Raw genomic sequence first — 23,856 nt, 5'->3', positions numbered from 1 at the left:
AGGTTACCTGATGCGACCTACCATAAGGTTTTGATAGACTCACTTGTGGAACGTAACAAAATGTACTGAGGATAAGGTTACTTACTATTCTCAAGCCAAACTAGAGATTTCGCTAAAACACTTTGATATTCGTATATACATGATGGCTGTCCACACAAGGAAAGCATAAACACGTCACTTGTAACTACACCCAATAACGGACTGTTCATAATTCATGGCAAAGGGGTGTAATGATGATTTTTATGCAGAAGCATGTATAATGTGAGTGACCCCCAGTAAAATTTACGTACAAAGATTCCCCCAGCCTCAGTTTATCAAAAAGCAAAATTTTAAAATACTATGTACAAAACTGCTCACCCCTTCTTCCTCCAAAGAACAAAAAGGGTGACCTCCCATTTAAATTATCATCACCATCCCAAGCCATAAATTATGAATGGTGCCTAAGAAGATTAGATTAGATTATTTTCTACAGTTAGTCATTCTCTTCCAACAGAAGTTACTCAAATCATATCTTCACATGTAACCTCTGTTCTAATATGACCATAATTCCCAGCTCTTGGAAAATTTTGGAAAAAAATGCCATGGAAATTATTTCCTCTCTTTCTGTCCAATCAAAATATCTACTACATCAACTTAGATCCAACATGGTCACTTGAAATAGTGTTGCTGATTGAAGAGCTAAATCTGACTGAAACCAGTCACGAATCCTGAAAACTCGCACCATGAAAGGGCCATATTAGAACTGAGGCTACATGGGAAGATATGACTTGGGAAGAGAATGGCAGTGAGTAACCTTGATATCTCCAGGGTATACATTCCGATGATTACACCCTAGTTGCATCTACGACTAAGCCTGATGAATTTATTACCTCCCTTGGCTGGCGTTTCATCCAATCAAGTTGGGAAACTTGAGCAAACCAATCTCAACTCACTTTCTCTTTTCAGATTATCTAACAGATTAAACTTAGCAACATGAGCCATGCACAAGTTCTCTGAAAGAGGCAGGAGATCTTGCATGTATTTTTTCAATTTTTGGAACTATCAATGTGTGTGTCTGTATGATTTTCCCAAAATGTGAGTCGCACTGCTAACAAATATTTGCAGCTGCGACCGCTATCTTTGTTGACACTGTCAAGTTCAGTTGTAATGGCAGCTGGCTACTGTGAGAATGCGGAGACAGCAAAGGGAGGTAACATAACATAAAGCGAGGGGTTCAATGATAATCATTACTTTTAAAAGACATGGGTCCATCCAAACATGTTTTCAGTTACATTACAACAATACTTCAAAGAGTGGACAAGAATAAAGAAATCATTTGTTCAAACATTTTTTCAATTACCATTTCACCATTTTGATCACGTGGCCAGCTTGGAAGGCAAGTATGAAATATACTCTTGCACATGAGACTGCCTGCCCCAGTGATAGCAATCTGCCCTGAGTGTATTCCATCTGGATACTTGGCAGTACACTCCATCTGAATAGTAACACCACCGGTCTCCAGTATTGATGCTGATACTGCCCCTTTATTCAAATCGAGGCTGCTGGATGTAGTGTTCACGATAACGTCAACCTGAAAAAAGAAATATAAGGCTAATTTCGCCCGCTTTCTTAAGCAATACTAATATTAAGCTCATTTATCATCCAAAACTGTGTTCCACAGGAGAATTCGTTTCTGTGACATCAGACGATATCTCCTAGGAGATATTGTTTTGACAGTAGATTTTGTACAATGACCTGACATTGCCATGATGTCATGAAGTTGATGACATTACAATGATATGTCATTGCTGCACAGCAAATCTAGTGGTAGTACTCTGTTCTGAGATGTATATATTTCATTGAAATCTAATGAAGAATGATTTTGGATGACAAACAGAATCTCATCCTCATGTCTACTGATATCAATTATATCAACACTCATAGATAAAGATAAAAACATCCTGAGCAAGCCTCGGATATTTGTTACTTTATCAACTCGTGTTGATATATTTGATATTAGTAGACACTTGGGTGAGGTTCTCTACTGGCAAGCAACCAGTTATTGCTGCACACCAGTAATCACCAACACATGGCTGTAGCGTTTGAGAAGACTAAGTGATAGGCTACTAAAGATAAATTCAAACGCTATACAAGAGACTGGTATGCATCGATAACTGGTCATTAAGCAGTATGTATCACCTGATGGTACAATATTAGCATTTACCTAACACGTAAAACATCAACAAATTTTAAGTAAAATTAACACCAAATGATATTACTATGACTGTAGATGAATGACTTGCTAACTGATACAGTCACATGCATACATGCACAATAACACACATTGATACAACAACAATCTATGTTTTGAGAATGCATCACCACATGGATTTCATTTAAAGCAACGCTGTTTGTTTAGTTATCCCCCTTGTGACTGGAGCATGACACGAAAATTTCAGGTTAACAATTTCAGTCAGTTGCGTGTGATTTCACCCTGAAAACCCTGAATATGAACAGTTGCAAGAAAATTATCTAAAAAAAATAGTCTACAGTGATTTGTCAACCTGCCTGAAAAACGTGAACACTCCTAATGACACACCATGCACAAATGTAGTGATAAAGTGAAATGAAGCTGCATACACAAGACGAATGTCATGGTAACGTTCCTCAATGGGTTTTCTTTACATATTTGTTCCACACCTAAATCACTATTGTGTGCGTCCTATACATTCACACAACCACAGACACATACATGAAGTGCCAAAAGTCATCTGGAAACATTTCAACGAAACGTCATGCTGAAATGATATAGTTTACAGTACTCATACCCCAAGCTAATTCTTGTATCATCCACACAATGATCCAGACAGAGCAGTATATCAGCTTAATTCAACCTAACCAGTAAGTATCTGTCTACTATATCTTGCTTCCAGTTTCTAACTTGTACTGTTGTAGCCACTAGTCTCTTACCATCACCAGCTTAAAGAAGGTTTAGATGTGACACAAGCTAGAAGAAAAATCCTACAATTACTGTTGTATTGATAGGTATGCATTCAGTGCAGTGGCTTCAGTTTATCTGAAATTCTGATTCTTCTCTACACCCTCTACATCCAGCAGAATGGTGAATAGAACCATGTCCATATATACTCTTTAAAAAAAGTTGGGGAACTGTACTTTTAATGTGCAATTGTTGAAATTGGGAGATATATGGGATTGAATCAATGTTGATACAATAATAATTGATGTTTTGAGAATGCATCACCACAAGGATTTCATTTAATCAAAGCTGTTCGTTCACTTATCTCCCTTGTTAGGTGACTGACCAGTAAAATTTCACATTTAGAGTTTTCAGTCAGTAGTGTGTAATTTGATCCTGAAAACCCTGATTATGCACAGATGCAAGAAAATTATCTGAAAAAATGGTCTACCATGATCTATTGACCTGCCTGAAAAATGTCAACACTCCTAATGACACACCATGCACAAGTGGGAGGCTCTCACACTGTGCACGAGCTTCCCATGCATTGTGTTTGCATGTTGTGATAACGTGAAATGATGCTGCACACACAAGATAAATGTCATTCTAACGTTCCTCAGTGGGTTTTCTTTCTACCAGACTTCAAAGTTCAGGTTCCCCCACTTTTTTGAAGAGTATAGTTATAGTTTCCACAAGTACATACTCGTTCCACACCAAAATCACCATTGTGTATGTGCCCTACACCTTTCATAAATACCATCTATCATCATCAAACCATGAATCCAGAACATACCCGTTCTCTCGCTATCTCTCCAGGAACAACTTTTATCCTTATCCTTGACATCTTTTGTTCTGGTCTTCCATGTGAAGGGGAAGGATCATGTTGTGAAGATCCTAGGGAAGGAAACAAACATTTGTGAAAGAATCTGCCATTAAAAACAAATCTGGTCACCAGTCACCATCTCTGTCATGGTAAACATACCATATCAAGATACATACGAGTATATCCTCAAACACAAGCGTACAAGGTGTTACAGCAATGACTATGCCTGATGTTAAAGAGGTGGTATGATTAAGACATTCACTGATGATAATTCCTGCATTTGATGCTTGATAATTCGTTTGATTTAAGAAATACAGTCCCTTCTACCACCATGTATAGTGTAATAAAGCACACTTTTGCCCTGAACTATTCTAGTTAAAGCACGAGGACTTATATAATGGTAAATGAATTAATTCATTTAATTGATTTCTTTTCCAGGACTTGAGATTCAGAGCCTTAAACAACACAACCTTAAACAAATGGCAGAACTTTAACCTTGTTAGATGTCACTTTCACTTTCAGATTAAAAGGAGATAGATTTAACAGTTGTTCAGCTACTGACTAAAGCTCCTGGCTTTTCTCTAACTGGTACCGAGAGCTAGATTTTGTCTCCACACTGTGGATTTACAGTCACATTGTTCATTGACTAATCAGCTATCTTGGGAAACCTCATTTGCACATCGCTTATCTCCCTTACAGTGTTTGTTCTATTTATATTGTGTAAAAACTAGGTTAGTACTAGTGCACATGCTCGAGCTATGAATCTTGGGATCTCATTTGCATGCCGATTACCTCCCTTGGAGTGACCTAGATTTCTGTTTTTGGAAACAAGGAAATAAACTTAATATTCTGACCAGCAAAAGCTGCAGTCCTTCTAAAAATACTGTGTAGGTATTAGCTAACGTTAACTACTTGAGAATGAACGCTAATCTACAAAGATTAAACCATGTATACTTTGATATTTCCTCTCCACAAAAATAAACATTAGTGTTTCATCAAAAGTTTGCACATGTAAAAAAAATGTCCTGTCAGATTTTATTGCATCAGAGACGCAGGACATAGGGGTAGATTTTTTTCTGATTTACCAAAACAACGTAGTTCGACTGGACATGTATTCCCCATAAAACAATTTAACACTTTGATTTTCTGCTGACAGTTTCAAAACAGCACAAGCTTTATTAGAAAAAAGAAGTTCCTGGAATGAAGATTCAGAAAGAGTGCTGTAAACTGAACCTACTTGGCCCCTTTCTCTGTCTTCCTCTGTTTACAGGAACATGTCTGTCTTCAACCACGCCATCTTCCACAGATCCATCTCGGTTTCCTATCGTTACAGCGCCAGCTGGAAACCTTTGCTTCACAGCCTGCATGAAGTCCCCGACAGTGGAGGCGTTGTTGTCGCACACGTAGACGTTCATCACCTGACTCCCTGGAGTGTCTCTGAAGTGGAGCTGTATTGCTTCTATGATGGTTTTGGTTGCTTCTGCTACTGGGTATCTGTAAATACCTGTGCTCAAAGCAGGGATGGCAATGGAGGAAAGACCACAACTGTCAGTTTTCTCAAGACTGTTAAATATAGCCTCTTGAAGAAGACCCTGTTCGTCATTTGTCCCTCCCGACCATATTGGCCCTACGGCATGGACAACAAGCTTGCAGGGTAGTTTGCCTGGGTTGGTGACTGCAACTTCTCCCACACCTATGTCACCCTGACTCTGTCTTATCTTGTCACTTTCTACCTGAATGGATAGCCCTCCTGCATACAAAAACAGTTTTGCCATAAGACATGAGATGAAAAGGAGCGCTGAAAGACATAGGTGGATATGGAAAGAACGAGTTTAAGCAAGAGTAAGTAGTCCAAAAAGTTTATGATTGATAAAACATAAAAATACAAATGATGTGTGTTCTCTGTTGCACTTTTAAGACACTTAACAATTCTCAATGGATACTTGTGAACACTCCTGTGCAATAACAGTAATCTAACATGAATGTAACAGATTGTTCAGCAAAGGGTGTCAGTTCACATTTGGTGGTGGCAGGGTAGCCTAGTGCTTACAGTGTCTACTTGTCATGTAAAAGACCCTGGTTCAAATCCCCATATGGGTACAGTGGTTTGATTCTTCCACATGTGTGAAGCCCATTTGTGGTGTCCTTTGCCCAGATATTGCTGGAATGTTGCAAAAAGCAGGGTAAAACCACACTCACTCATGATATATGTTTGTGTTTTCACTGGATTTCTTCATAAACAATCAAAACGGGAATGCCCAGTTGCAGTTGAATGTTTCAACCATGACCGTCAGTTACCTTAGTCATACACCAGTGTCACTCTAATTGTGGTACAACCAAGAATCAGACTCAAAGTACATGTGAACTAAAAATTAAATTTAAAAATTCCCATCTAAATACTCACGCTATACCATGCCACACCATACCATCAAGTAATGTACATTGTAAAGCATTTCATCATTATATTTCTACATATTTCCAAAATCAAATACTACCTTACACCTTGCTTGCTGACTACTGATTCCTGGATGATAAGAGAATTTTCTTTGTTTGTGTTGCATTGCTATGCTGAAGATCTCACATTCTGAAACTCCTCCCTACAGCTTATTCTGCACATGATTCAATGAGTAGTCTCTACTCTTAAAAACAGTTTTTACAAACAAATAATTTTTCTACTAAAATGGATATTTTCTACTTATCCTGATTCATGCTTATAATCCTTTCTTCTTCTATGCAAATGACAGTGGAACACTTGGAATCCTATGTAGTTTCCATGAAGAAGACGTAAAAGTACACTCACCCACGAATTGCCTCCCTTGCACAATTTCCTTCAAAAACAGTCACATGACCAACCATGCTTATCACTTTCTCTGTAATATGCCTGACACTTGGATCTACAGTGAAGTCCGAAGTGCTGTCAAGTGGGGAGGTTGGGAGGGCTTGACATCATGAGTCAGGATAAGTGTTGTTACAGCTAAAAATTTACCGTGACAAAATTGGGGGCTCGTCTGGGATAGAATTCATTTGACATTTGAGACAGTTTTGCAACAAGTTAATTGTTGAACATGCAAAATGGTGTTTGAACTTGAGAAGTTTGTATTGTCCCCTGACTCTGAGACAATTAGTCAGTTGAGGAAGTCAGATTTATTGCAAATTTCTTCACATCTAAAACTTGATGCCAAACCTGCAATGAGGAAATTTCAGATTTTGAAAATTGTGTTAAATCATTATATTGATGAGGGAGTTTTTGAAGATGGTGCTTTGGAAATGGTGCCAGAGGGATGTTCAGACCTGTTAGAAATGAAAAAATTGGAATTGAAAAGGTTGGAAATAGAAAAAGAAAAAGAGTTGGAAATGAAAAAGTTTGAGATGGAGAAAGAAATACCGAAAGAAATAGAACTGAAGAAATTGGCAACTGACAGAGAAATTGCTCTGAAAAAGCCCTCAGATTCTTCCTCATTTGACATTGCAAGGCATGCTAGACTTGTACCCCCTTTTAATGAGAAAGTAGACAAATATTTTTTACATTTTGAGAAAGTTGCTGAAAATCTGAAGTGGCCTAGGGAGTCATGGACTATGCTGTTGCAAACTGTTTTGAAGGGTAAAACTCAGGACGCTTATTCAGCCTTGTTAGTACAACAAAGCTCAGATTATGATCTTATCAAGAAAACAGTTTTGAAAGCTTATGAGTTAGTTCCTGAGGCTTATTGTCAGAAATTCAGAAATGCTCACAAAAGGGACAATGAGACTTTTGTAGAGTTTGCTAGAGAAAATAAAGTCACAGATTTTAATGGTTTGAGACAGTTAGTGTTGATGGAAGATTTCAAGCAGAGTGTTCATGCTGACCTTAAGACTTATTTGGATGAACAAAAGGTTGATGACTTACATAAGGCAGCAATGTTGGCAGATGATTATTGTTTGACTCACAAGAGTTCTTTTAAGTCTCCGGGTAATACAAAGTTTTCTGGCCAAAAGGGCTTTTCCTCAGTTAAGACTTCAGGACATGCAGGTTACAGTGGTGTTAGAACAGGTTCAAATTCTAGTGGCAAGCAGTCACATGCTTTTCAGTCTAAGCCTAAGACAGGTTCTGATCCTGTTGGTGCATATTGTAAGAGGCCAGGTCATTTGGTGTCTGCATGTTACAAACTCCAGTTTAATAATCAGGTTACAGGTTCACCAAATGCTTTTGTGTCCATCGCACCTAAGCCTTTCTTTCCAGGTGGTTCTGAGGAGAGTTTTGTCTGTGAGACTGAGAGTAAGTCTCCAGATTCTGTAGTTCGGAAGGAGTTTTTACCCTTTGCGTATAAGGGTTCTGTGTCACTTATGGGAGATATTTCTACCCCTCGGCCCATTATTATCTTGAGGGATACTGGAGCTCTTCAATCTCTGATTTTGAAGGATATTTTGCCTTTTTCTGATGAGTCTTCAGCTAACTCAGATGTTTTGCTTCAGGGTATAGGTGGCAATTCTTCTGGTACTCTCCATTTTGTGAATTTGACCTCAGATCTGATTTCACGTTACATTTCAGGTACATTCATGGATCATTCTTTGTGTGAGGTGGAGACAGAGGACTTATCTTCAAACAGCAGTAGCTCTTCAGGACTTCTTGATAAGTCAGATAGTTTGTCAGGTGGTGAACATGTTCGTTCCAGAGAGCACCTTCTTAGTCCTCAGGGTGAGGATGTTGAAGTGCGTAAGTTGGCTAGTAAGTCTGTTTCTTTTGAGGAGGTTAGCAAGGATCCAGTTTGTTATTACTACAAGGATGGTGTTTTGATGAGGAAATATAGGTCGCCGGATGTTCCTGCGCCGGATGAATGGAAATTGTACCATCAAATTGTGGTACCGAAATCATTTCGAAAACTAGGAGCAGATAAATTCCAGAAAACAAGAATTATAAAAGTGTTGACCAGCTATTAAAACGAAATGTGACCCATCATAGCTATTATTCAAAACACTAAATGTTGTGGCCCAACAACAATTATTACTGAATTAATAACAAAAATATACAGAAAATACACACTAGTAACAGTGTAAAATTTCAATTTTACTAAAACAATTACAAAGTTTTCCTTATTCTGTTTATAATGCTTCCAGAATCCAATGGAATTGGTGGTGGGTCGGCTGTTCTACATCCCCCCATGGGCAGTGTACAGAAGCAAGCCCTTCTGTCCATCTTGCTCTTCCAGTCTTCATCTGTCAACTCAGCTGGAACCACATCTTGTCATACAAGACAAGCGAATCTCTCAGATTCATATGGATTTAGATCTACTAGTTTCTCCTTCCAACTAGTTATCTAGAGCAACTCTTTCTTCATGATGTCATCATTACAGAGCTGCAACCCTTCTTCATGTACGAGTATCTTCCTTGAAGGTACATGGTCTTAACCAGTGCTGGCCTAGTCTTAGACTTACGCATGGACTCTCAACTGTTTGCTCATTGTAACGTGAGTTATCGACAAGTCAACATAATAAAAGGTGAGATTTTCTACCCAGTGCCTTGGTAGAACTGTTAGTTGTTGTGCAACAATAAGTGGCCCAGACAGGTAAATGCTGGAGACGTCAGCTGTGGCGATGTCTCTCATGTAGTGATTGGCAATCACTATGTCTGGCTTCCAGAAGCAAGCCTGTATTATTGACAAGATTAAGCAGTTCTTGTGTACAGCAAATGTAGATGCCAAAGCCCTGTCCTCGTGTGGTTTGGATGCTTGTGGTTGTCCTGCTGCTCTGTAGGCCTTCAGTAGACAAGGCAGTGAATAGGTGCTTGAATTTCTGTCTCCTTGTTTTCATCCAATGCAGGTAGATCTTCAATGCTGTGGCTGGACACAGTCTTGCAAATCCTCCAGACCAAAGATAGTTGATAGCAGTGTGACGTGGAACTGTCTATCTGATTGACCAGGTAACTAATTCTTTGCAATAAAATCCCACCTATGTCCTACATGTACTGCTGCATGGTGTCTTGTGTTGAATTGAGTTTGTTCAAAGTCCAGTAAATGTATTTCCGACATCCGAGCTGCCACAGATATATGAGTAGGTTCAGTAAATCTGCTAGTTTCAGGGTAGGGCTTCCGAGTTCTTGAATGAGGTTCGAAAACCACATTCTTGCTGGCCAGATGGGTGCAACCAAAATCAGTTTCAGGGTTTTCGCCTGCTTGACTTTCCTGAGTACTTGCGACCAGAATACATAAGCTTTTAGTTCTTCCCTAGACATATCCAGTGATTCTTTTGTCTCTGCTAGCAGATCCGGCACTGGTGAGACAAACATCTGTATCTGTTTATTGGAGATCCTAGTGTCAGTATGATGAGCAACATTTTGTCAGGGTGGGTTACCATGGACGAGAAGAGCTTCCTTGCTCTGTGGAATCGTTATCCAGATGTTCACATTGTCCACCATGTCAAAAGGCTGAAATGTGGTCTGTAACAGTGTTGGCGATCTCACTAATCCTAGTCTGTTGATCAGGAGGCTCAACCAGTGTTGAAGGTGTTGATCATTGCTTTCATTTCCAGTTGACTGATGTGAAGATGTTGTTGCCGACCACTTTCCTGTAGTTACCTTGTTTCCGAGGTGTCCTCTCCAAACTTGTAGAGATGTATCCATGCAGAGATGTGTATCTAAGTAGGTTCCTCTGCAGACATTTGACTTGTGAGTCCATCTCAACAGGTACGGCTGTAGACTTTCTGGTAGCTCTGTACTGTTCAGGTGAGTATTCAGGAACTGATGTAGTGGATATAGGACTGCATGTCCTGTGCTGAGGTGAGTAGATGAGGAGACCTTGCCATGTTTGGAGCTTTTGGGGAGAGATGACTGCTAGGGGGATCATGGCTGAGGTGCCCACCATGGATTCGAAAAATCGATAAACTAAGTCCGGTTTACTATCCAACCCTCTTACTTCCGGCACAGCAACTCGGTCTTTGGCGATTTGATAAAAAACAACAAGTGCATTCCCTCGAAAGGCCTGTGTACATGCCTCCCACACACATCAGAAATGTGGACAGAAGCTTCTGATACTCGTGAGACTTCTAAAATATGATATATTCAATGACGAGCGCGAAATTGTCCTGTTTTCGATCATGTCGCTGTGATTTGGTGATGCACCTTTATAGTTTATATAGTCAAGGGGTTGGATAGTAAACCAGCTTAGTTTATCCATTTTTGCGACCCTGTGGATCATGGCTTGTATCTTGACCCAACAATCTTCTGGGACCACAAAGCAATGCTCTGCAGTCTAAGTAAATTTATCCTCAGTACTTTTCGTTACACTCCACTACGGAGTCTAACAAAGCCTTATGGGAGGTCTCAGTGGTGGAGTGTAACGTTTACTTAGACTGCAAATCTTATTCTCAAGAACTGTAAGTCTTGTTTCGTTTCCATCTCCAACGTCAGCAAGTTCACGATCCATCCTAGCTGAGTGAGCAGTCTGATGGTGAAGTCCAGCAGTAGTTTGAATTGACTGGCTTCTTGATGAACTTGTCATCCAAGTAAAAGGCACTGTGTAGATCTCAATGAGGTAGATGGGTGACTCAATTGGTCACTCGTGTAAACAACCACGCAGTCAACAATATTCCAAACAGCAGTACGCTCCACTGGAACAAAATTGCGAGAAGCAAGACATCAAAGTAGATACCTTCACCAGGGTCTTAACATGTAGTGGTTGCTCTCACAGATAGCATATCTTGAATGAAGACATCACTGTCCTACATTATCTCTGCATGGATACATGTGCCAGTATATACACACAAAATTTCAGTATGACAAGTTTGGTTGATCAGTGAGGTCGTGATGTGAAACAATAATTTGAACAGGAATCGTAGATACTTTCTTGAATCCTGATGTATAGAGATCTATAGATCCTGTAGGTCTCTGCTGGCCAGGTAATCTGTTTCTGCTGCAGAAGGTGCATCATCTCGATCCTTTTGGGTATGAGGAGATGGTTGAACTTCTTCATGTTGTAGATCAGCCTTAACTTCTCCTTTTGAGTTTCTCTTGGGTACTATCAAGATTGCAGATGATCTTGATCTAGCACTTTGACAGCATTCTTTTCTAGCAGAGAGTCGATGGCCTTTTCTGCTTGATCGTCTGGGTAGCTGAAGATTAGCAGGTCAGCGGTAGTGTGGCCATCAGTAGTATTCTGTAACCATCTTGCAGGATCTTTGAGATGTAGTTGTCTGCAAATATTCCCCAATTTTTCCACTGTCAATGGTTGTACATGAACGGCCAAGGGTGCAAGTGGTCAGTCGTTCTGAACCCCATCTTCAACGTTTAGCGTCTTTGGAACCTCTGGGGGTGCATTTCTCCCACAGAAAGACTTTGAGTTCCTGGCTTGCACCTTGCACCTCTGGCACTGACCACAGGGCTCTCAATGTTTTGCTCCAGGGGCACGAAGAAGAGGCCAGATGTTCTGAGATGACATGCTGTTCTCTCTCCTGGGTGAGCAATGCCGAAAAAATCATCCTGTGTTCCTCTGTACATGGATTCTGGCACCTTCTGGATTTCCCTGGATCTAGTCCCAGCAACGTTCACCTGGTCGTGGTGTCCAGCTGCGAAATCCTCTCATCTTCTTTGGGGACTTTTGTGGGAATCGCTGATAAGCTTGCACTCCTTATCCAGATTCATTGCTTTAGTGTATGGTTCCATGTGGTGTAGAGGAAATCTTCGCACAATAAATGATGGATCATGCTGTCCCTGATACTTCTTAGATTTCTCGAGGGTTGCACTGAGGCTTGCAGGTACTCTGGAAACTGGTTTGATGGGTGGGATCATGAGAGAGTTGAAGTCCTTTTCCATCATCAGAGCTTAATCTGACTCTCTGGATGTAGATACTAAGTTGAGTCCCTTTGTGATCTAAGATGTTCTGTTCTGTGATCTGTTCTGTCTATCAATTCTCGATCCGACCAACATAACCTTTGCAAATCCCTGTGTGAATGATCCTTCTGCGTATCCTCTTTTCGCAAATGCTCCTCCTTCTATAAGTAATCCCTTCACCATTGGTGTCTCAGAGAATGATTCTCTCTGTAGCCAGGAGATGCTGATCTGTTACTGCGAGATCTGCTGGATTCCAAAGTGGAGTAACTGTAATTTGATGGAGATTTCCTCAGACTGGAACAACACTGCGTAGACAGCTCTTCATGGACTGTAGCCTCTTCAATGATGTTCATGGAACCTTCACGACTGGGGTCCACAGATTCTTCTGCCAAAGCAGACACTGACGTCCCTTGACGAACATTGCCTCTTCATCTGTAGAGTGATGAGGCATGACCGGCAGGTTCTCTGGACTAGGTTCCTATCTGAAGGCTGTCGTCGTAGACGTCTGCTGTGAAGCCTCCTTCTGCAAACAGGCGTTCTATAAGGGACATCATCTGTTGTGTGAACTGCTTCCGAACTGCTCCTGGGTCAAAGCTCTACGCTCACTGCTGGAACTGCTGCTGCCTTCTCTGGCACCTGATGTCTGTGCTGCTGAGGTCTTGAGTCACTTGCGCTGGATGTAGTTCTTATCAACAACGAATGCTGTGGCACTCTGCTGATGACAGTGATGGTGAGGATCCTCCAAAACGTCTGCTTTGGCAGAGGGCACAATAACCTCATTGAAGGACCTCTGATGTGTTGTCTGGTATGACTTCAAAGAAGATTTTGATGCTGACATCTTCTTCTTCTGTGACACAGCTGAAGATACCGCCGGTTTCTTTGCCTGAGATAATATCAGCTTCAAAGATGCAGTCTTCTTGGATGCCACCACATCTACCATGATACAGGCCTGCCCCCATGATGAAATCGGCAAATCACTGGAAACATGAATTTCAGTTATTGTTTGCAACAAATGGTTACTCACACTATCTCTTGAGACCCCCACATCTTGTCCTTAGTATGTCTAAGTGTAGCCAAAAAATAATCATTAAATTGTGAGGTAGATAATCAATAAAAAAGTTGCAGAGAGCATTGGTTAGTAACAAGAAGGACACAGGAGGCGCAGATTAGCCGCAGACATCACACATAATAAAGTTAACACAGACCAAAAACCATATACAGTCAAATTTTGACTATAGGGCTGAAAAACAAAAGGATATGGTGCCGTATAGAGACAAGTTCAAACAACTATCCACCAGGGCGATGTAAGAGAAAGTAACAAGTATGCTTGGTCATGTGACTGTTTTGGTGGGAAAGTATGCAAATGAGGCAACTCATGGGTGAGTGTACTTTTACAACCTCTTTAAGGAACTACAAGGGATTTAAAGTGTCCCACAATCATTCATAGAAGGCAATGAGCAAGTTAAATATCAGTCTGGATATTGAAAAACATATGGTTCTTCAAAGATAAGTATGGTGTGAACTCTTTGCATATTGGACAAACAGGATGTGTACAATTATTTATGTTTATACATGTACCTCAAATTCAATACACACCTGAAATACAAAGGTGTGATTCTGAACTTACCTTTATCTACTATAGCCTTGGCAAGTCCACCGACATGTGCCAGTTGCTGATTAGCTGCATTCACTATAACATCCACTTTCATTTGTGTAATGTCACCTTGACATACAGTCAGAGTTCGGCCTGCTCCAAGGTCACATTTTGCCAATGTCTGAATTCCTCTCCCTGATCTCATATTCCTCTCCTCTCCTCCCTTGCCATAGATTGGTTGTGCTTGGCTATCAAAATTCTTCTCTATCACACACCTTCCATTTTCCTCAATATATCTGATGTGTTGATTGCCTTTCTCAGACTGGATCAATTTACAGATCCCTGGTTTGCCGAACAGGTGACTAATGTGCACCACCCGTTGTGAAATTTCCTCTAGTTTTGACATACAAATTCTTAATCCAACCTTGGTACCTTTCACTGTGAAATCCTGTGAAAACTTTTGAAAGATTATGTGAACAGAGTGGACTTGAAACTTATTTGAAAGTTCTCTGATTTCACCATCCAGATGCATGGTCATGAAACGCTGGATCCCCTTAGGGAACTGGACAGTGTTGCTGTACACAGTGTTTTCTTTAAGGAAGTTGTTCACCTCCTCTGCCACACCAGCTATCAGTTCATCTGTAGCAGCTATAACAATATGAGACTTGTCCACTGCTATGACGATCTTCACTGTGTCTCCTCTGTTCTGCGTCTGTTCGTCATAGATCCTCCTCCATTCAGGAGAGTCCAAGAGTGGGACAGACTCTGGGTCCAGGTTTATCAACTGCTGGATCACACTCTCCCTCACAATGTGAGACACATGGGTAACTTCAGAATCTGTCCTTCCATACACTTTCAGTTTACCATTCTCTGCCTCCCAGACACCAACTAGGTGCTTCAGATTCAGTTTCTTTAAGATGTAATTTCTCATATCTTCCTTCTGAACAAGCATCATCTGGGCATCTGACAGATTTGACAAAGATGTGTCTTTGAAGTTATTCATTGTTTCATACATGTCAACTTTTGCAGATTTTACTACAGACATCAATCCAGTAAGTGTCATCACATTTTTGTTGCAACAAATTTCAACTCTCAGGTGTTCATACTTCGTCATCATGTCATTGGGAAAGCCAAGAGCCTGCAATAGGCGTAACTGCCATGACTTGAGATTTGCCACTGATTCAGTAATTTCTTTTTTCTTCCGCTCATGGTCTCCTTCCACAGTAGCTACAACCTCCTTCACATGCTTAGACAGGTTTTCTGCAAGCAACTTATGGCCAACCACAACTATCAGATGTGATTCATCAAATACATAAAAGGTTGCTGCTTCTGGCCTGGGAATTTTCATTTTCTGAATTTCTGTTATCACATCACTCCAAACTTCCTGAAGGACATTTACCTTCTCAGTGATAAGCAGGGACAGAAAATGCTCCAAGTCCTCTGTTGCATCTTTGTGCCATGATTTGGATAACTTTCTGGCATCAGGCACATCTTTGGTAAGGCAGCATTCAAGAGTCACAGAACCATCTGACTCAAACTTGAGATCAGTGTAGCCATCTTGCATCTGTTTTTGAAGATTCTTCAAGTTAAGACTAGAATCTCGGATGAATTTCACCTTGTAAGAGTCAGCAGTCCGTACAGTAATAGGTTGCGGTAGTTTGAACCATGTGGGGTCGCTCTGTCCTCCTCCTGACCCCAGACATTCAGTGTACAGGGATAAGGAAAGGGCCACCTTTTCCAACTTGTGGGATCTGCTCAAAATCTCTGGTATCACTGAAACATGATCAAAACCATATAGTCACATACACAGAACACCACTGGTGGACAGTGAAAGTTACATCTCACTAATCAATATCTTCCTGGAACTAGAATACCTACAAACACCATACAATACATTCAGAAGCAGGAGCAGCCACTTCCCTAATGTCCCCAAATCCCGACAATTTGCTGCAAAAAACATTTTGCCAAAACAGGGAAACTTGACAGCCAATGAATTTATCTCACCGAATTGAAGCCAATCGCACTTCATGAGGTCACTTTGCATTTGGAAAACACTGTCTGAGGCAGTACAGCCTTCAAAAAGGAATTAACTTCCATAAAAAAGAATAAAAGATATAGGTAAGGTACATGCTCTAAAGAAAGACCAAATACACATATGCACTGTGTCTTTCAAACAAAAAGTTCCATGGGTCTTCAAACACTGACAAGACATTTACAAATATTTCAAATAGTTCAGGGTTAATGGCTCCATTCCTGAATGACAAAGAGCAAGACTTTCAGAAAGCTTAATAACAGGAAAGAGAAAGTTCCCAGTACTTCTGTTTGACAGACTTTGACACTTTCATTCAATCACATTCTTAATTACTTGTAGAAAACACTGGACCTTGCTATGACAAACACCAGCCACAAAGAGCCGATTCAGCCCTTAAAGAAGCTGATTCCAGAGGCCATTCAGTGCAGGTGGATCACACCTTCAATACTAGATTCTATCTTCCTTCAATGAAATTCACAAACACAACAGATTTTTATACACTGCCTGTAGGAGGAAAGTAAAAAACCTAAAGAGACTAACACATCACTAGGTTTTGATAGGAAACAGCACTTCACTGAACATAGATCACCTTTCAGTTCCCTTAAACTATCATTCTTGGTCTATCAGCCTTGTTTTTCTACCCAGGTCAGTCACAAGCTTTTCAGCTAGCATACCCATCAAGAGGATGATATAAACATACAGTTCATGCCTCTGGAGATTTCATTGAAACAAACTTTTCTTCATGGAGTGACTTGATTCATCATGCATCAAAACAATTGCCTAGCCACCCAAGGGGTATAAAAGAAACATGCATTATCTGACATCTTTGGTTTGTGTGAGTATAGTGTGGTAACAATCAGAAGGAAAAGTCTGATGAACAGTGTGAGCCTGCTTAACAAGTCTCTGGGTCAATGAAGTATTGGTTGTAACTAAGCAAGCAAATATCTCCGATCAGCTGACCAACTGCTCAAAATATAAAATATAAATCTTTTGGGGCTCGATCCTTCTCATATGCAGCTGCCTCAGTATGGAACTCCCCTTCATTTAACCTCAAGAGTGCACCTACACCATCTGTCTGTGATACAGCAAATACCAGTAAATAATACATATGTTCACAGCATGGTAGATTCAACAAAACAATGACATCATTTCATTGCCACTGTTGCTACTTATCACTCATGTCATGTCATTTAGTGACTGAATTCTGTCAGGAATAGCTTTCGGCTTTAAACATCAACATTAGGAAGATGATTTAGTGTATGACTTATGTAGAATTTACTCTCAAATGCTGTGGCCCTCTAAAGAAGAAGAAGTTAACATCCATAAATTTTTAGGGACATGATGTTTTGATGTGTTATCTTATGCCAAAAAATGAAGTTGACTTCCAAACTTTCTCGCCTTTATGTGTATTCTTTCTATTGCCATTCAAAGACTCAATCATCATCAGTTATACAAGACAAAACAAAAACAAAGTCCATGGCTTGCACACTCTATCTGGAACATGGCACCAGCAGGGATGAATTGGCTGGTTTGTTTACACATCATCACATCTCAGTAGAGTAGAACAATACTCATGCTGGTATTTTGAAGTTATACTAGACGATCAAGATACTTTATGTATTAATCTTCTTTAATACATGAACACAACATTACAGGTCTGAAGTGACAATATACTCACTGATCACTGTATTGTCTCGTCCAGACTTGATAATATGAAAACCTCTCCAATGTAACTGGAAGATTGCTGAATGTGGCATTAAACAACAAACAAGCAAAACAAATATTTACCTGTATGATTTGTAAAGAAGACGATGGCATGTCTTGGTTCCTCAACAATGTCCACCTTTTCCACATCACATTCAATGGTATTCCCCGACTTCTTGCTTTCAAAGTAGAATGTTAGTGTGTCTGTCGATGTCTTGGCAGTGATGCCATCGACACGGATACAGTTAGAGATGGGCACTGATGACAACTCCAGGAATGCCCAATCCAGTGGATGCTTCTTACACACACGCTGCATCGTCTTCAGCTCTGTGACAGGGTGAAATACAAAAAGACAAGCTCCTAAAAAAGTATTTCTTGGTCTATTTTAGCATATTCTATTTTCCTTAATCAATCATGTTTAACAGGTGTTTAAAATGAACATTCAATGGCTATGGCAGAATTATGTGAAGAAGGCATTTTCTAGACGATTAGTACATGGACAAATCTGTTGGTTTTTTTCATACCTCTAAATATTAATCTTTCTGTTTCTTGCATGAACAAAATATACACAAATGTTAACTTTTAGATAAAATTGATCTTTGTATTCATCCTGACTCATGCTTATTATGACTGTGTCATCCATACGAATGATAGTGGAACACTGGAATCCCTTGTAGTTCCCTTTGAAGATGACATGAAAGTACACTTTCATACGAGTGACCTCCCTTGCATATTTTCCCACCATTATCAGTCACATGACCTGCTGGAAAATCTCTAATGCCTTCTTGTGGGGAAGTTCGGAGGGCTTGACATCATGAGTCAGGATAAGTATTAAATATCATTTTTTCCTAAAAAATTACAAATTTTTCCTCATCCTGATTCATGCCTATATTGCTTTCAGAAACTGATGGAACTGGTGGTGGGTCAGGCCATTTCTCGGATTCATTGACTGTCCTAGATACATCCTGTATCTCCCCCAGGGTATTGTACTACAGCACTTCTGATGATCCTGTTCTTCCAACTTTCATCTGTCAACTCGCAGGGACCACATCTCATCAGACTTCTTTAAGACAAGTGAATCTATCGGATTCACGTCAATTTTTAGAAATACTAGTATCTTTCTGGTAGTTATCAAGAGCAACTCATGGGTTATGATATCTTCCTTATCATAAGAGTTGTAAGTAAGATTCTTTCCACATATAAGTGCCTTCCTTAGGAGTTCCGGGTCTTAATCACTCTTGCTGGCCTGTTCAAACCTCCGCAGAGCGATGGTTATATACAAGCCTGCATGATAAAGGATGAGATTTCAACTCAGCGCCTTTGTGAAAACGTTAGCACAAGTGGCCAGAGATGAACTTCTGCTATGTGGACTAAACCTGAAGGGATGCAGTCAAAGCATTTGAAAAAGCTGATGTGCTGTCTTCGTCTTTTGAAGCGATTTCTAAACAGCAGGTAACTGTAGTAACTGTAGTAACTGTAGTAACTGTAGTAACTGTAGTAACTGTAGGGGTATATTGTGTCATCGATGAAGTAGTATGCACCAAGGCAATCGTTGATCTTCACTGGGAGTCACGATGTCCTCACTAAGGATCTGAAATACAAGTCCAATGAGCTGTGCCTTTGTGTCCTTGCATGAATGCTCCTTTTGTGAATCCTCCTTTCACAAATGCTCCTCCTTTTATGAGTAATCCTTTCATGAAGGATCCCTTCAAGAATGATGCTCTCTGTTTGTAGATGACAGTGATCAGTATCTGTAAAATCTGCATTATTCTGGGGAGGAGCAACTCAACCCAGGCAGGGACTCCCTTCTGCTGGAACACTGAGGATACGTGAATGCACCACTTTGTGTTCTACTTCAAATATCTGCCAAGTTTTCCTGTAAGATATTGAATAGTTTTCGAGTTGTTCTCCGGAAACAAAGCCCATCCCTCCATTTTGAGACTGTCAGAAACGTTTTCATTGAAACTGGGAAAATGATAAATTACAAAAATCTGTAAATAGCAATAGGCACCACTGAAGGGTCTCTGCCAAGTTTTGCACAAAAATATTAAGAGGTTTTTGAGTTGTGCTCCGGAAACGCAGCCCATCCCTCCATTTTGAGACTAAGTCATGGAAACCCAGAAAATTATAAATCATAAAAACCTGAAAATAGCAAAAGGCACCACGTTGGGGTCTGCCACATATATCTACCAAGTTTTGCGGACAGATATTAGGGAACATTTTGAGATGTCCTCCGGAAACGAAACACACCTCTCACTTTTGAGACAAAGTCCAAATCATTACCATGGAAACCGAAAAAATAATATATCACAAAAGCCTGTACATAGCAAAGGGCACCACTTCAGGTTCTGGAAGATATATGTACCACGTTTTGCAGAAAAATATTGATGATTTTTGAGTTCTGCTCCAGAAACGAAGCCCACATCACCATTAGACTAACACCAAAATGTTCCATGGAAAAACAACAAAAAGATAAAAATGCCAAAACTGTAAATAGCAAAAGGAACAACTATAGGTTGAGATTATTATATCTATCAATTTTGGTCTAAAAATATTGAACGGTTTCTGAGTTATGCTCCGGAAACAAAATGATTACGGGCGGACGGACAGAGGCGCGTTGACTATATCTCCCCGCATTACATGGCAGGGGGATAATAAAATGTATCCAGACTGGTAACGGCCTGTGTTCATTGTTTTGTTAATTACGGTTGCAGAAAACATGCATTATATACTAGCCAGACAGTAATGTAAAATAATCTGTAACAATAACTGCTTAATATGTAAAATATTCTGATAATGGAATATAAGTTCTTTGATGTAATATTATTGGATTGTTTTTACCTGAATCACTGGTACATTGGATGAAAACATCTGTGCACAGCTGATCGCTATTTCTGGCTTAGTTGAATAACAGCAAAGACGTATATTCATGTGAATATGTCTTTGATAACAGGTAGCATAACAGGAACAACAATTAAGTTATCATGTCTAGTGATTTTTTATTGCAAGTTTCCCGAAAATATATATGTTTTCATTTTCAAAGTTTGTTTATTTTCACCTTCAACAATATGATATATTTTTGACTGGGCACAATTCACGAAATAGCAATTTTGTTATATCCTTGAAAAATACAATTTTACTTGGCCTTTGTTCCACATTATGTAATAGGTACTCTAACGCGCATGTCTAATAATGCAGGGGGTCATCCGTGGACCCCAAGACCCGCGTTATGGCAGGGGATGACTGCATATCCTCAGGAAAGGGTTCTCACCCTGTCATCATTGAGTTCTACTGCATAGGCCTTTCCTCTTCAACCCAGCATTCCATCAAGGACATCTTCTGTTTTGTAAACTGCTTCATGTGAACGCCCCGTGGTCAAAGTTCTGCACTGGCTGCAAGAACTGGTGTGGAGATGATGAAGCAATCAAGAATGCAGAGCCTTCCCCTAATCTATTTCGCAGCTGTGACTAGGATACACTGCTGCAGTCAATGGTATCCTGATGTCTGCGTGATGACAGGAGGTCTTCACTCAACTTATGAGCTGATAAAGTTGCCAGAGACCTAGATCTCGCAGGCGAAGGACTCTGAGATGCTTTGCTGATGACTGTAACTTCAGGCAACAAAATCGGGGGTCGTCAAACATGTCGGCTTCAGCAATGTCTACATTGAAGCATAGACTTACTTGTGTGGGACAACTTCAATGAGGACCTGGATGCTGACAATTCCTCCTTATGGGACATAGTTGAAGATATCTGTTTCTTCATTTGTGAAGATACTAGGTCAGATGAAGTTCACCTCTTCTTTGACATGGCTTAGAGGCCTGCCCCAGCCGCGTATTCAGCAGTTCATTAGAAACATGTATGTCAGCTGTAGTCAGCAACACTCAGTTAAAACCCATCTCTAGGTTTATCAGCCATGAGTCACCCTGTCCTTAGTAGGTCTATGGAAGGAAAACAAACAATCATGCAATTGATTGGTATAAAAAGGACATTCTGGACATAGGGATCAAAATAAATTGGACATAGGGACTCCTGTGCTCCCCCAAACACCCATTAGGGCGATGAAGGAGTGCGTGTCAACATGGCTTGTCATGTGACTGATAATGGCAGGTAAATGTGGAAGGGAGGCAACTTGTGTGTGAGTGTAGTTTTACGTCCTCTTCAAAGGGAACCACATGGGATTCATGTGTTCCACTATCATTCACATAAAAGGATGCACAAGCACAATAAGCATGAGTCAGTATAAGAACAATATAAAGCTTCAAAAATACTTACTTAGAGGACCTTTTTGTAGATCTATATTTACAAGGACAGTTCCAGGTTCCTCTCCATACCTTAGACCCTTAGGGTGACAGGCTAGTTTATGTTTCAGGAAGTTCATCAAGGTCTGTTTTGTGGTTTTCTCGCGGAGTCCAGTGATCAAAAACTTGTCCCGATACCGCGGCCTGGGTGGAGGAGGGGTGGGAGGTCTGTACAGATTCACCAGCAACTTGTGCCCATCCACAGTGTGAGTTCGCTTAGCAACAGCTTCTGCTTCTATCAAACAAATTAGAATTGAACCTGCATGTATGTGATAAACCCTGAACTCCACTATTAGTCAAATACCTCTTTATTTGTCAGATAACATGGTTGTCAGATACCTCGCTATTTGTCAGACACCTTGTTGACACACAGCATTGCTTTGCTAAATGGGTTTATAGGCAGCATTTACAAGACAGTCGCAGACTTCATCAGCGTGTGATATACACGTCAATACCGAAAGGTAAGTTACAATCCTAACTGTGTCATTTTAATAAGCTCCGAGGTAACATTGTAGTTAATAGGCTGTCCAGTAGATTTAATTCAATAATCAGTACCAGTTTCCAGTTAGCCACGTGGCGTATTCCATTAAATTGGTCATAGACAGCATTTACTATTCTTTCACATAAGTTTATGCACTTAGCTCTCAACGAGTATCCAGTGTAGCAACGCACATGACAGTGTATTATTTCCGTATTCCATAATTTGTCACATCTGCAGCTATATGTCACGTCCGTCAATACCTATGCTGCATGCTCTCTCACAAGGTAGCCCATTTTGCTCTAGTTCAAAAATATTCCCACCCACCCTTCCCCAGTACAGCACAATTTCTGGGGGGCAGGGGTACAGGACGCCAAGGTTGCCATATGAATGATGTATATTAAGGTTTTTGTGTACAGTGTATAGTTTGCAGGACCTGTTTTGTAACTCTTGTGATTCAATTTTTTAATAAACAGGTGCGGCAGGCATGGTGCCGATGGGACTAAACTCCAAATTGGCTAAAAAAGGGGGATACTTGGCTTCTGCTTTGACTGTGGCAGCCCAAACCTTCTTGCCTGCTGTCTCCGTGGGAGGAAGTAAAAAAGTTTCCAGTACCTTACCAGCCTGCTTTTCCTGCCTGCTGTGTCCGCGAGAGGAAGTACCAAAGTTTCCAATGCCTTACCAGCCTGCTTTTCCTGTCTGCTGTCTCCGTGGGAGGAAGTAAAAAAGTTTCCAATGCCTTACCAGCCTGCTTTTCTTGCCTGCTGTCTCTGCGAGAGGAAGTAAAAAAGTTTCCAATGCCTTACCAGCCTGCTTTTCCTGTCTGCTGTCTCCGCGGGAGGAAGTAAAAAAGTTTCCAATGCCTTACCAGCCTGCTTTTCCTGCCTGCTGTCTCCGCGAGAGGAAGTACCAAAGTTTCCAATGCCTTACCAGCCTGCTTTTCCTGCCTGCTGTCTCCGCGAGAGGAAGTACCAAAGTTTCCAATGCCTTACCAGCCTGCTTTTCCTGTCTGCTGTGTCCGCGAGAGGAAGTACCAAAGTTTCCAATGCCTTACCAGCCTGCTTTTCCTGTCTGCTGTCTCCGCGAGAGGAAGTACCAAAGTTTCCAATGCCTTACCAGCCTGCTTTTCCTGTCTGCTGTCTCCGCGAGAGGAAGTACCAAAGTTTCCAA

The 23,856-nt window shown here is 40.6% G+C and overlaps 1 protein-coding gene across 1 annotated transcript in view; it reads right to left on the bottom strand.

Moving 5' to 3' along the window:
• The window catches only part of LOC137265571 (protein mono-ADP-ribosyltransferase PARP14-like), a 75,092-nt gene that overhangs the window by 23,986 nt on the left and 27,250 nt on the right, over window positions 1-23,856 (bottom strand). The window contains exons 11-16 of the mRNA XM_067800990.1: window positions 22,183-22,443; window positions 17,993-18,235; window positions 14,206-15,945; window positions 5,017-5,529; window positions 3,750-3,850; window positions 1,340-1,570 (exon numbers count right to left, since the gene is read on the bottom strand). Of these exons, the coding sequence (XP_067657091.1) occupies window positions 1,340-1,570; window positions 3,750-3,850; window positions 5,017-5,529; window positions 14,206-15,945; window positions 17,993-18,235; window positions 22,183-22,443 (3,089 nt within the window). The remainder of the gene's footprint in view (window positions 1-1,339; window positions 1,571-3,749; window positions 3,851-5,016; window positions 5,530-14,205; window positions 15,946-17,992; window positions 18,236-22,182; window positions 22,444-23,856) is intronic.

Source organism: Haliotis asinina, chromosome 15 (genome assembly GCF_037392515.1).
Source record: "Haliotis asinina isolate JCU_RB_2024 chromosome 15, JCU_Hal_asi_v2, whole genome shotgun sequence".
NCBI classification, from domain to species: Eukaryota; Metazoa; Mollusca; class Gastropoda; order Lepetellida; family Haliotidae; genus Haliotis; species Haliotis asinina.
The sequence above is the reverse complement of the archived record's forward strand: the minus strand, read 5'-3'. Positions and strand labels throughout refer to the sequence as shown.